The 14,993-nt window shown below is 44.6% G+C and overlaps 1 protein-coding gene across 3 annotated transcripts in view; it reads right to left on the reverse strand.

The window, feature by feature from the left end:
• Positions 1-14,993, reverse strand: part of ARHGEF25 (Rho guanine nucleotide exchange factor 25) — a 380,835-nt gene that overhangs the window by 28,222 nt on the left and 337,620 nt on the right. For all 3 annotated transcript variants that reach the window (XM_033937480.1, XM_033937482.1, XM_033937481.1), the window contains 4 exons: positions 8,000-8,103; positions 5,632-5,701; positions 2,100-2,189; positions 983-1,075 (listed from right to left, as the gene is read on the reverse strand). In XM_033937480.1, the coding sequence (XP_033793371.1) occupies positions 983-1,075; positions 2,100-2,189; positions 5,632-5,701; positions 8,000-8,103 (357 nt within the window). The remainder of the gene's footprint in view (positions 1-982; positions 1,076-2,099; positions 2,190-5,631; positions 5,702-7,999; positions 8,104-14,993) is intronic.

The raw sequence follows: 14,993 nt of genomic DNA on the forward strand, positions 1-14,993 counted from the left end.
ACCCCCACCCCCACCCCCGATGTAGGCATTTATGCTAAAACCTGATCATGTTAGGTCATTTTATAGTGGGTAAGCTATAAGAACATTCACCTCTTCCACATTGCAATTTCAGAACAAATATATCAAAAGAATACTCCTGACTAGTCACTGGCTCCATATCATATGAACAGTCTGAGCCAGTCTTAGTTTTACCCCACTATATGTATGGACTTGTAGCTCATTTTACTTATGGGAATTAAAGATTCACTGATTTGGTGGTGTAAATTCAGAACTGGCAGGCAATCAGAAAATACCAATAGCAATAAACAACCAACTCCTCCCTCAACCCAGTAATAACTATCACCTTACTCCCTCCTATCATTCCTCACCCCATCTCCTATACTTTCAGTAATAACCATCATTAGATAGAGTATGAGCCTGCTAGGACAGATAGGGAAAACTGCTTGAGTACCTGAAGGTAAACCACTTAGACTATAAGTGGTATATAAATGCTTAAATAAATAAAATAAAATAATCCCACCTTCTCCTATCATTCCTCATCCCATGTCCCCTAAAACTCCAGTAATAACCATTATCCTGTCCCCTCCTATCATTTCTCACCCCATCCGTTACACCCCCAGCAATAATCATCATCCTGCTCTCTCCTATCATTCTTCACCCCCATCCCTTACACCCCCAGCAATAATCATCACCCTCTCCCCCTCCTATCACACATCATCTCATTTTCCCTGCATCCTCAATAATCACCATAACCCTGCTCTCTATGATTCCTCACTCCCATGTCCCCTATACCACCAATATTAACTAACTGTCACCCTGTCCTTTATCATGGATCATCTCAAATTGCCCAACACACCTAGTGACATTCATCACCTATAAGTCAGAACAGATCTTTTGAATACCAAAATTTGTTATGGAAACTGCAAGCCCTATATGCTTCTTCTGGACTGATTAAGTTTGTCCACCTGTAATGTGCTCTTACCTTTAGAAGTAGTTGATATTTCATGATTCTCTGCACAGGTTTAATGAGCAGATCATTCAGTTGAAGCCGATGCCCCAGCTGTTGCTTCAGCTCCTTCATAAAGGACAAAATAATCTCAGAGAATAACAAAGCAGACACTTTTTCTTTATTTAGATTTGGGTCACACATTTTCAGTAGAAGTTCATAGCCAGTTACAGTTATTCATTCCTCTGTCCCTACAGCAGAGATGGGCAACCCCAGTGTTCGAGGGCTGCAATCCAGTCAAGTTTTCAGGATTTCCCCAATGCATATGTATGAATCCTATTTGTGTTCACTGCTTCCATTGTATGCAAATACATCCTATGTATAATTTCTGGGGAAATCTTGAAAACCCAATTAGGTTGTAGCTCTTGAGATCTGAGGTTGCTCATCCCTGCCCTAGAGGATTTATAATCTAATGGGACAATTCTATAACTTGGCACCCCAATGGGGTGCAATTAACAACAGTTCTGTAACCTGTGGAAAGGCTCGTTGGCATGTCAAAACTTTAGCATGCCTACTAACAGTTGGTCAATGGCTGGTGTAAGTTAGTATGTCTAAGTGCAGCATACAGTATATGCAATGATAGTATCTATAAGTTGTGTTTGCCACTTAAAGTGTTTCTGGTGTCTAATATTAGTCACCAATGGCAATTATAGAATTGCCATTAAGCAATGGGGGGGTTAAGTGACTTATCCATGGTCATATGGAGCCGCAATGAGATTTGAACCCTGGTTTTATTGTTTCGCAGCCCACTGCTGTAACACTAAATTACTTTTCCACTCAACATATGAGAACTAGAAGGATTACAGGGAGCAGAACAGGGGCTTATCAACTGTTTCCATGCCATAAGAGACAGGCCGAGCTAGCCCTAGATTCCTCTCAGTGCACATCTAGACTTGTAGATATAGCTCCAGTTTCTCTTAGAACCACATTACAGATGCAAAAGGGAAAATCAGAACTGGCTCAGCCTGTCTATAACGACATGGATGTGTCTGGCAGCCTTAGTATAGGAATCTGTTTCCAGGAGGGTGTGAAATCTCAGGAGACACAGAGTGAAGAGCCTGAACAAACTGACCCAACCCTGCCTTTCAGTTACCTCAAAGTAGGAGTCGATATATTCAGAAACAATGTGCTCTGATTTGGGTTTGTTCTGACAATAAACGACATACATGTGCAATCGCCTTTCCTAGAAAAGAGAAGACCAGGCCCATAAGTATAATACCACCAGGAGAACCAGAAACTGTCCTCTCTGTCTCCTTCCCCGACATACATACATACAATCTGCAGCCAGGCTCATTCTGTCCACATGACAAACAGCTAACTGGCAACCCTAGAACATCTCATGATTTTCACAGAAGGTGGACAGGCTCCTCGTCATCTGAATGGGCTGACATGTGTTGGCTATAATAGGTACTATTAAGTCAATATTCAAAGGGAAATATTCAGACAACTGCTACCCCTATCTGGATAATGCTGCTACATATCCTTACAGAAACCTTGGCAATATCCAGGGCACTGTGTGGGCAGAACGCTATCTGGATAAAGTCAGGACAGAAGAATCTCTAACTTTATCCAGGTAGTGGTTTCAATACGCAGCAATCCAGACAGAGGAGGCACTTCCTGCTGTGCTTGGACGTTAGCACTGCTCACTATTTGGAAAGCATTGATAAAACTCCATAGTGTAAATATTCAGCCAGCAGCGACGAGTCTTTGCTGCCTGCGTTATTCCTGGATATTCACTGCTAGGCCACGTCCAGGCTTCAGGACTGAATATCCAGTTTACGCAGTGTCAGCTAATACATAGCCAGTTAAGTCAATATTCAGAACACAACCAGCTATGGGTTACCGCATAATAATGTGTTTTGTGTGGTCCCATTTAAGGGACTACCCTGGCTGGTTAAGTGCTGCATATCAGTACTTAATTAGCCAAGTGCTGATTCTACCCCCGAATGTCTCCAAAATAGCCAATTTTCACTTAGGCAATAACCACTAATTTTCAGCAGTGATAACTGGTTAACCCCCCTTTTCCTAAGCCGTGGTAGAGGTTTCTACCACGGCTTGGAGTGCTAAATGCTCTGATGATGCTCCGACGCTCATAGAATTCTATGAGCGTCAGTCCAGTGTCGGAGCATTTAGCGCCCCGGGTCGTGGTAGAAACCTCTACCGTGGCTTAGTAAAAGAGGGCCTAAATGCAACTGAAAAATAGCAGATAGCCCTGAACAGGAGATTTAACTGGTCGGTGGCTGTTTTTAGCCAGTTAAAACCTTTTGAATATCGACTAGTAAGAATAATTTGAATGCTACAGCCAGAACATTCGCTGAAGACTGAATTTAAATATCGATCTATATCTTTAGCTCACTCCTTTTTATTGTTAGCTTGTGGTGCAGTACGTTACATTCAGGTACAGTCCGCAAAGGGCTTATGATCTAACATTACTGTTTAGTAACCTGTAGCACAACAGTGACTTAAAACCTGGGAGAAAAGAGACAGAGAGGGAAAATTGATAAATTCTATGTTTTAATTTTCTTAAAAGCCAAAAGTTAGTTATTTCCTTGTTTGACTTGCCGGGCATGTGCAGATGTCGACATGATGACATCACACATATACGTCGACGTCCGTGCATGCCCGAAGGCCCTCCAGCCACAGCCCCCAGTTTAGTGTGCCATGGCTTGAAAAAGTTCGTGAGACACCGACATAGAGAGTAGGGTCAAATGGTCAATTCTCTCAATAGAGGAAAATGAATAGTATAATACCACAGGGCATCAGCATCGGAACGGGGGGGGGGGAGGGGAGGGGGGCCAAAGGGGCCATGGCCTTCCCCAAAATTGTCGGTAATAGCTTAACTGGGCCCGACAGCGATCCTGCAGGGAAAGAAGCACTTCTTGTAAGGCTAGGAGCGGCATCTTGCTACTGGCCAGCTTTCCTGCTGGTTGGTACTCTCTGCTGTGTCCCTTCACTAACATCTACTCCTTTTTCCCCCTCCTGCTGCATGTCTACCTATAATTTCCCATAAAAGTGCAGCACCACCCTGACATCAGCCCCGGCGTCTTTCCTCCACTGCAGCCATCCCTAGCAGAAACAGGAAGTTGTCAGAGAGGGTGGACTGCAGTGGAGGGAAGACGCTGGGGTCGATAGCAAAACAGCAAGGTGGCACTGCACTTTTATGAGAAATTAAAGGTATATGCACGGTTGGCAGGAGTAGATGTTGGCGAGGGGACATGGCCAAGAGAGTTGAGCAGCAGGCACGCTAGCCGGTAGTAAGGTGCTTCTTCTACTGGAGAGCTTTTGGCCCCTCCCCCCAACAAAAAAGCATTCTGTACCAGGACACTGCTAACATCTATAAATGATCTGGAAATGGGAACAATAAATGAGGTCATCAAATATGCACATAACAGTAAATTATTCAAAGTTATTAGATCACAAACACTGTGAAAATTAATGGAGGACCTTGTGAGACTGGACATCAAAATGGCAGATGAAATTTTTAATGTGGAAAAGTGCTTTTCCTTATTATGACAGGAGTAGCGATGCAAATGATAACACGCAATTGGAAAAATTGCAACCACCTCAATTTTGCGTTTTGGTGGGCTAGTTTATGTTTAGGATATAAATATGAAAAGATGAATGCGGATATGTTGGGGCCTTTAACTTCCAACCAGGTATTGGTGATGTCATGAGGCCCCACCAGCTTCTGCAATTCCCTCTCCTCCCGACTACTGAAATGTTTATCCCTTCCCCCACATTATTTTTTCCCTGCTCCAAGCTGTTCTACCCTCTTTCACTTCCTTATCTTTTCTGTAAAATAATAGTGTTCCTTTCTGTCTGATGAGTTGGTTTTTTTTAAAAATGTATACTGCTTTACGTGCAGCCCGGATGGGGATTACTACGTCGCATTCTTGCCCGAAATGCAATCAGGCTCACGCATTTTTGAGTCACATGTTTTGGACCTGCCCCGCAATCCAGCAGTTTTGGAGACATCTTGGCCTATATACTACATCGCTTTGGGGAAGGCGATGGCTTCCACAACCGAGGGCGTTATTTGGATTTTATAATATAGCCTCGCCCAAACCCAGGGGAATGTCAGCATTTATCTCCAGAGCCCTTTTGATGGGAAAAAAAGCCATCCTCACCAAATGGCTCTTCCGTGATCCCCCGTCATATGCACATTGGAGATCCCTAATGATAGTGCACGCAACACTGGAGAGACGCCTGGTGGGAGACTTGACTCTTGACCCAGGTCACAAATTTTGTCAGGTGTGGGAGCACTTCTGGCAGGACCTCACACCGTGTGCTCGCAGTAGACTTTTGAATCTTTAAGATTTTATTCCCACTCTCAGCTGTTGGACTGGCCATGGACTCTTGGGGAGGGGAGGGGGGGATGGGAGGGGAACTGATTATATTGTTGAAAATGTTATTTCCTGAATGGTACTATTGTTTGTATTTGCTTCTTACTGCTGGAATAATAAAAATCATTTAAACATAATGTATACTGCTTTATTACTAAAGGAAAGGTGGTACATCAAATAAACCATAAAGGTACCGCCTGTTTAGCATTTTTCTCCCGCAGTGGAAAGACATAGGACAGAGATTTTCAAGCACTGGAATGGTTCAGGTTCCTGTAAACTTACATGTTTTATAAAGAGATGCGCCAGGCGATCAGGGTCCTGTAGACACTTCTCCAGTTCTTTGATAAAGTAGCTAAGAAATATAAGATGTGGAGGGGAAGGGAAGAGGCAAATAAAAGGGGAGAAAAGAGAAGAGTCAGAAAGATGAAAAGGAGGAGGGGGAAGATAAGGAAGAAGGGAGGGAAGAAAAGAGAGTGAGAAAGCCAAGTTGTAGGGTGAAAGACAGTATGTTAAATTAGAATACAATCAGTTTATTTTCTAAACAGTGGAACTGTCTAGTACAGTGGCTTCAAACCCGTGGCCCGGGGCCACATGTGGCCCACCAAGTACTATTTTGAGGCCCTCGATATGTTTATCATAATCACAAAAGTAAAATAAGAGTTTCTTGATCATATGTCTCTTTAGCTATAAATTACAATATTATTATTAAGACTTAGCCAAAAGGAAAGATTATAAACTATAAAGAGTTTTACCTCATGCAAAATTGTCATTTCTTTAATAAAACATTAACTTTTTTTTTCTGTGGCTCTCCAAGTACCTACAAATCCAAAATGTGGCCCTGCAAAGGGTTTGAGTTTGAGACTACTGGTCTAGTGGAACTGTCTACAGTTCAGTGGAGAATATAATAGGGAGACTGGTGGAATCTGACTGTATTTTGTAGGGCTGCTGTTAGACATGACAGAAATTAAAGAGGGGTGCCCTGATTTCTTTGCCCCCCTGCTCCCTCCTGATTTCCCTATCCACCAAATGCCATCTCATCCAGCATCTTTCCTTTCCTTCTCCCCCTCCCCTCCATCCCTTGGTCCATCACATACCCCCTATCCAGCATCCTTCCCTTCATTTAAAAATCAGCTGCTCCAGGGGACCTCCACCCCTTTCTCAAGCCCCCTCATGTTTTAAAATGCAAAGGGGTTGCCAGCATAGCAGAGATTCTTTAGTGATTGCTCGCAGATTCCTTGATGCTGTTCCCCTGCTGCAGCCTGCCCAAGAGGAAACAGGAAGTTACATCAGAGGGGGTGGACCACGGCAGGGGAACAGCACAGAGGAATCCATAAACAATGCTAGAGAATTGCTGCCACTCCGGTGACCCCTTTGTATTTTGAAAGGTGAGGAGGGGCTTTGGTGCCCAGGGCAATTGCCCTGTTCCCCCCACCCCACCCCACTAACACTGGACCTGCTATCTTGGGAAAATAAAAATGGAATAAGAGTCCTATATTATGACAAGCAGCCTCTATTTCAAACAGTTCTGTATAATGGGAGCATTCTGTCACTGTCAGAGGGAAGTTCTGTCACTCTTACACAGCCAATTCCATCTAATGGGAGAAAGGGGAAAAGGAGAAACCACCTCTGTTGCAGAGGGAATTCTATTCAATAGAACTCTCACATTGTCACAGAGGAGGGCTCCATTTCTGAAAAAGAAGATTATGTCACTTTAGGAGGGATTGTTTGCTGGATAAATACACTAGCTGAGAACGGGACTCAGAGAAATGTCTCCTGTATCAGAGACTTCATTTTTGGCTCTTGCTCTCCAGCACTGCTGCATATATCTCACATTCATTCAGTGGCATACCTAGGGTTTGTGACACCCGGGGCCAATCATTTTTTTAACACCCCCCATAAAAATGGGATTGGGGGAACACCCCTAAGAGCTGCACCCGGGGCAGACTCCAAAAGTTAGTAAAGAATGCATTAAAATTGTCCAATAAAAAGATTACAATATTTCCATTTTCTATTCATAAATGTTTATAAAGCAACAAAAAAAAGAGTGATTTATTTTTCTATCTTTTGTCATCTCTGGTTTCTGCTTTCCTCATCTTCTCTTCTCTTTCCATTCCAACCAGCGTCTGACCTTTTTCTCTGTCTCTTCCATTTTTCTCTTACTGTCTCTACACCCTCCCCCATGCTCTGGCATCTCTCTCTTCTCCTTTCCTTCCTACCCCAACTCACCCCATAATCTAGCATCTGCTTCCCTTCTCCCATGCCCTGGGATCTATCTCCTACTTTCATCTCTCCCTCTCCCTCCATGCTCTGACATCTCCCTTCCTTCCCCAATCAAGTGCAGCATTTCTCTCCCCTTCCCTCTCTCTTTGTCAACCCCTCTCCCCCCAAGTTGGCAGTGCAGCATTTAGAACTCACTGCTCTTGCCGGTGTCGGGCCTTCCTCTCTGCTGTTACTTCTTGTTTCTCTGAAGGCAGGACATGGCAGAGAGGAAGGCCCAATGCCGGCAGACAGCGAATTCTGAATGCTGCCACTGCCGAAACAAGTTCCCAGAGTCGGACCATGATGCTGACCCTTGCTTGGAACACCCTCTTATGGGCTGCATCTGGGGCAGACCATTCCCCCCCCCCCCCCCGTACACCACAGTACTTACTCTTTATGCCAATCATAAATTTGATGAATGTTCCCAAACACAATCTTGTCCTTCCCTTTCATGTCTTCTGGCACACCTCTGGCACTCATGGTGGCCATATAGCCCTGTAGAAAAGAGACTCCAGCATTAGTGCAACATCTGCCATGCTCCCTCCAGTTCTGGAAACACTTCTGCGGAGTCTTTGAAGGGAGAGGTTAGGATCAGGGAAAGGCAACTCTGGTTTCCAGGATATTGATAATGAATGTGCTTAAAGTACATCTACATGCTATTCTTCTACTGTACACAGATACATCTCATGCATACTGGGGGTAATTTTAGAAAGCATTCTCTTTATGTAAAAAGTGATGTACATGTGCAAACAGGCCGGCCGATATTCAGTTGGCCGTGGAGAACGCTTTTTTTTGTCCACTGCCAGCACTAAAACCAGAAATTCAATGTCAGGCCATTAGTGCATAAAGATAGGATGGTTCTATTTATGAGCTACATCTGGCCAGTTAGGTCTGAATATTGAGACCCAATAGGAATGAATACCTCTGAATGCCCCCGACATAGCCGGATTTAAGTTTGGTGCTAATTGGTCATTTCCAGATAGGTTGACCTGTTAATTGCCACTGAAAATTACTGGTTAGCCATAACCAAGCAAGTTATCCGATCTGCAGATCTTTCTAGCCAGTTAACTGGCTTTTGAGTTTCAACTAGAGACTGTTTTTAAGCCTCCCCTGCCTGTTTAAATTGCTTCTCGCTGCCTAAATGGGGATATTCAGTGGCACTAAACCACAGAGTGCCGCTAGATATCACCTTAGACTGCCCAACTAAAAAGAGGGCAGGTCAGGGTTGGCAACTAAACCTGTCCCAAAACAATCCACTTAGCTATGTGGATGTTGGCACTGAATATTGGGCTAGCACCTGTATAACATTTTTTTTTTTTTTTTAAATGAGCCTGATCCCCCTCTTGCCTTCCCCCCAGCCCACAGCAAATCTCAACACCCCCACCCCCAATGTCTAGGTAGACCCACCTAGGCCTACTTTTGTTCCTGGTGGGCCAGTGGAGGTCATTGGCGGCAAGAACACAGCCTCCTCACTCTTGCCCCTTGCAACAGCCAAGAAAGGTCACGGCAGCCATTTTGAGAAGCCTCTGCAAGAGGCAGGAATTGAGGGGCTGTGCTCCTGCCCCCACAACCCCCGCTGGACAAGGGTGTCAGCATTAGCATTCAGCATTACATTGTGCTAGCCTACCCTGAGTATCAGCAAAGGCTTATGGGATATTAAACAATCTGATTCTTGGGAATGTCTGCAGATAGGCTGAATGGCCCCCTGCCCATATTTTACATGACTTAAGCTCAATGCTTGGGAGTATCCTTAAAGCCCTAGACTTTCAAAAGATATAATAAAAACAAATGCTTAAGTAGAACAAAGGTACCCAGACAACCTGATTCTGAGACAGGGCAGACTGGATGGGCCATCATGTTTCTATGTATGTTTCAAAAGGGTCACATTAATTGGCCATTGAGGGTCATTGTTTCAAACAAATATCAAATTGTGACACAGAAATATACTGGAAAATATGTTAAGAACAGTACATAAGGCCAACAAAGGTCTTTTTGGCTGGATGCTTGGACAGACAAAAGGAATCTAACTCCATGGACCACAATTTCAAAAGAGTCATACCTCCTTGGTATCTAATCAATTCCACTATTAAAATTCTCGGAGTCATCTTGGACCGCTGCCTCACTTTTGAAGACCATACCAATGTCCAAGTCAAAAAATGCTTTTCCACCCTTTGGTTCTATCAAACACTACTTTGATTTCCCCACCTTCAGATTGCTGGTCCAATCCCTAATCTTAAGCACCCTGGATTACTGTAACATCATATACTTGGGTTCCTACAAGAAAACTGTTAAACGTCTAAGATTCATTCAAAACACCGCCGGCCGCCTCATCTATGATCTCAAAAAGTCAGACCATGTTAGCCCTTTCTACAGAAAACTTCATTGGCTACCAATTGAAGCAAGGGTCATCTTCAAATTCGCCTGCCTCTGCTTCAAAACCTTAACTGGCTCATCCGCGATATACCTGTCACGCCACTTTGTGTTCCCAGGCTCCAACCGTACACGCAATGCCCACCTGTTTGCCTACCCCTCTCCAAAGGGATGTATCTAATATAATCTAATCTAATCTAAACCTTAAGTTTATATACCGCATCATCTCCATGAGAATGGAGCTCGACACGGTTTACAAGAACTTAAAATAGTGGGTAGAGAAGAAGAAAAAGGATTACATGAACTTATGTGTAGAAGGGGGGAGAGAAAGGGGGGGAAGGATAGAGCTACAATTTGCTGAAAAGCCAGGTTTTCAGTTGTTTGCGGAATAACTGAAGGGAGCTCAGGTTCCGCAGCGGGGTGGTGAGGTCATTCCAAAGACCTGTGATTCCTTGACAAAACCCTCTCTTTCCAAGCTGGCAAATGGAATGACTGCTTGACCACCCTCATCTCTCTTGCCCCATCCTACCTATCCTTCAGGAAATCTCTCAAATCATACCTCTTTGATAAATTTCTCTAACTCCCTCCCTCCCGACCAAACTACTAATCTCGACCCTGCCTCCCTTCTTTCCCTTTCCTCTCCCTTCTCACCTATATACCTCATCTCCCCAGGTTTTTCCTATCCCCTTTCTGCACTCCCTTGTAACTGTTTTTGGTTTATTTTGTAATTGCTACTGGTTATATTATACACTTGATAACTAACTCTCTGTATCTTCGCTGCACAGTCTCTTCTCCTGTAAACCGCTCTGAACTGTTTTATAGTATTCTGCATCTTCGCTGTATATGTACAGTCTCTTCTCCTGTAAACTGCTCTGAACTGTTTTGTGGTATTGCGGTATACAAAAATGAAGTTATTATTATTATTATTATTAATTAGGAGACATCAGAATTCAAATCCAAGCTAAAAACCCACTTTTTTGAAGTTGCTTTCAACTGTTAACTCCCACTCATCATCAGATACCTATACTCATCGTATCATTCCTTCTGCTAGAAACTCCCCAACCCTGAGCAGGTCCTGTCTGTCTTCCAAATTAGATTTCAAGCTATTCTGAGCAGGGACCATCTATTGAATGTTATGTATACAGCGCTGTATATGCCTTTCAACGATATAGAAATGATAAAAACTAGTAGTAATCAAAAAACAAATTGTGACAAAAAGATACTGAAACAAGGAATTCAAGTCTATAAAAAGACAGGCTTCAACCCCCTGTTCTCTCTTCTTCCTTCAGCCTCTTCACACCTACACACCCACCCATTCAGACACACACATCATTCATTCAGGCAGGATATTCCCTCCCTGCTTTCTCTTACATACCCCTCCTCAACCATTTACAGAAGGACAGACACATTTTCCTTATACACACACAGGGGAAGATTCTCAAAATCCATTGTGCCTTTAACCATGGTCGCTAAACCAGTTCCAGCCAGTTTTGTGTGGAAGTATATCTTTTCCGAGCTTCCTGGCAGACTCTGACTCTGCCAAGCAAATGTTTTACAATGAGGTTACTAATATTTAAATGAGTACTCTGAGCGATTCTCTATCACTTGGTGATTCCCTAACCTTGCTGTCCTAAATCTGCAAGCAAAATTTTCTAGCAGGTCTGAGATGTCATAGCCTTACTTTCTGGGCAATGCCTGAGTGTTGATTGGTTCAGGCATTGACAAGAAAGTAAGGTTTGACAACTCAGACCTGCCAGAAAATTTTGCCCCCTTCTCCCAACACCCTGGCAGGAGGGATGCCCACTCCCTCCCACCACAGCTATCCAGCAATCCCCCAACACACCCCGGCAGCAGGATGGATACCACTCCCTCCCACTGCCAATATCAAGCAACCCACCCGACACACACTACCCTGGCAGCAGGAGAGATGCCCACTCCCTCCCATCACTGCTGTTAAGCAACCCACCCAACACACATACACCCCCTCCCCCCCAGAGCAGCAGGAGGATACTTACTCCCTCTCATAGGTAGGGCCTTAAGTAACCTGGACAAATTAGGGCTAAGGCCCCTCACCGGCACATCTTGGATGCACTGGGGAGGGGAAGGCCTTCCATTTTGAAGAGGTGGGCTTGCTGCCTGGAGGGAATAGGCATCCCTCTGGCCAGCCTTCATGAACAAGGTAGGAGTGGAGGAGGCACGGGGGGGGGGTCGTCAGAAACATGAGTGAGTGTTGGAGACATGAGTGGGTGTCAGAGGCATGGCGGCGGCAGTGAGCATCCCTCCTGCTACCGAGGGGGAGTGTGTTTGTATGTATGTGGGGGAGGTGTTGGGGAGTTGCTTTACAATGGTGGCAGGAGGGATAGGGGGTAGGAGGTGGGTTGCTTTACAGTGGTGGCAGGAGGGAGCGGGCATTCCTCCTGCTGGGGTGTCAGGGGAGGGGGAGAAATTTTATGGCAGGTCTGAGCTGTCAAGCCTTACTTTCTTGTCAATGCCTGACCAGAAAGTAAGGTTATGACAGCTCAACCTACTGGAAAATTCTGCTCGCAAATTTAGAACAGCTGGGGGTGTGTATGTGTGTAGGGTGGGTTGCTTTTACGGTGGCAGTAGGAGGGAGTGGGCATCCCTCTCGCTGCCGGAGGGGTGTCTGGTGGGTTGCTTGACAGTGGTAGAAGGAGGGAATGGGCATCCATTCTGCCGATCTTCGATTTTGGGGGGGGGTGTCTATTTTTTTTCATTTGTGGGTATATTCTGTGCACCAGCCGAGAGAAGAGACTGCTCAAGGGAGTGGATAAATATGAATCACTTGTTTACTCTTTCCAAAAATACTAGGACTAGGGGGCATGCAATAAAGCTAAGTAGTAGATTTAAAACAAACCGGAAAAAATATTTTATTCACTCAACATATAATTAAACTCTGGAATTTGTTGTCAGAGAATGTGGTGAAAGCAATTGCTTAGCAGAATTTAAAAAAAGGTTTGGATAATTTCCTAAAAGAAAAGTCCATAAGCCATTATGGAGATGGACTTGGGAAAATCCACTGCTTATTCCTAGGAGAAGTAGCATAAAATCTATTTTACTCTTTGGAATCTTGTCAGATATTTGTGACCTGGTTTGGCCACTGTTGGAAACAGGACACCAGGCTTGATGGATCTTCGGTCTATCCCAGTAGGGCAACTCGGACAATACTCGAACTGGAAGAACGTCACTAGTGGGATGTCGCAGGGCTCAGTGCTTGGACCCGTGCTCTTCAACATCTTTATAAACGATCTGGACCATTGTATTTGCCAGGGTGTGCCTGGCTGAGCCTCCGCGTGTGCGGATTGCCGGACTAGATGGACCCCAGGTCTGATCCGGTGCAGGCATTTCTTATGTTCTTATGATACGGTACTACTCAAAAGGGTCCAGAGAAGAGCGACTAAAATGGTTAAGGGGCTGGAGGAGTTGCCGTACAACGAAAGATTAGAGAAACCCGGCCTCTTCTCCCTCGAACAGAGGAGATTGAGAGGGGACATGATCGAAACATTCAAGGTACTGAAGGGAATAGACTTAGTAGATAAAGACAGGTTGTTCACCCTCTCCAACGTAGGGAGAACGAGAGGGCACTCTCTAAAGTTGAAAGGGGATAGATTCCTTACAAACATAAGGAAGTTCTTCTTCACCCAGAGAGTGGTAGAAAACTGGAACGCTCTTCCGGAGTCTGTCATAGGAGAAAACACCCTCCAGGGATTCAAGACAAAGTTAGACAAGTTCCTGCTGAACCTGAACGCACGCAGGTAGGGCTAGTCTCAGGGTGCTGGTCTTTGACCAGAGGGCCGCCGCGTGAGCAGACTGCTGGGCACGATGGACCACTGGTCTGACCCAACAGCGGCAATTCTTATGTAACTAAACTGTTTTGTGAGCTCGATGTGCTGGAGCTCCATCTTGTTGAAAAATAAAGTGTTCTCAGAAATGTCTCGAATTTTAGGGAGAAGTTTCTGCTGTAGTGGGACATTTTTGGGTTATTTGGAAAAATGTTGAGGGATCCGTTTTTTTCTGGACACCATGCAGAAGAGGCTCTTAGCACAGGCCCTTGGAGTGCCTAAATGGAGGAGCCTAATGTTTCCTACAGAGTGAACCCCCACCTCCACCCACCACGCACACAAACATTTCTGTCTTCTTCAGAGCTGGTATAAATTTATGTAAGGGCACCGATGTGATATTTGGGGGCATTCTTTTGGTGATTTCACATAGCACTCTTATAAAATTGCCCCTATTCAGTATGGTTGATCAACTTGTGGCACTTGACTTAAGTTCGTTTTATAGAGCGATCCTGGATCCTGATAGTAGGAATCAAGAAACTGGAAGGCAATCCTTTAGCTTGGTGCCTCCAAAAACTTTGCCTAGTTGGGATGTACAGTAATTTTGGCCGTTCCAAAAACAATATGATCCCATCCCTACCTCTCCTTCTATGCCTGACTTGCAAAACCAGCTGATGGTGATACTGCAGTCCCCGCTTCCTGTTAAAACCATTCAGCTCAGATTATAGCATCCCATTACCCTAAGAAGCTGACATTGCCCCCCTGTGAGTTGTTTTGGGGTTTTTTTCAGCTGTAGCTGTGACCTCATTTGAGGCTGTGATCCACAGTTTGGAAACCACTGCTTTAGCTGAAGGACAGGCAATAGGTAAAATCAGGATCCTATTGCAGAATTTCACATTCCAGGGAGACCATCACAGACAGAATAATTTTCCAAATGTTATACACAGTAAGAGCATCTGACCTGCATTAACTGTCTGTCTGGAAACTGCATACCTTCAATGTGACTAAAAGTCTTTGTGCCATTCTATAAAGTATGTGTTTGAAACAGGCACATAGCCAGTACTAAGATTTTTTTTTTGGAGGGGGGGGGCTGAGCCCAAGTTGGTGGGGGACAAAATTTTACCCCAACCACACCAACATCTCTGAGCTGGCAGGGGCCCCAAGACCCCCAGCAAAGCTCTTTTCCTCGCAAAGCCAGGCAATTGGTGGCACTTTTCC

This window comes from Geotrypetes seraphini, chromosome 3, assembly GCF_902459505.1.
Source record: "Geotrypetes seraphini chromosome 3, aGeoSer1.1, whole genome shotgun sequence".
NCBI classification, from domain to species: domain Eukaryota; kingdom Metazoa; phylum Chordata; class Amphibia; order Gymnophiona; family Dermophiidae; genus Geotrypetes; species Geotrypetes seraphini.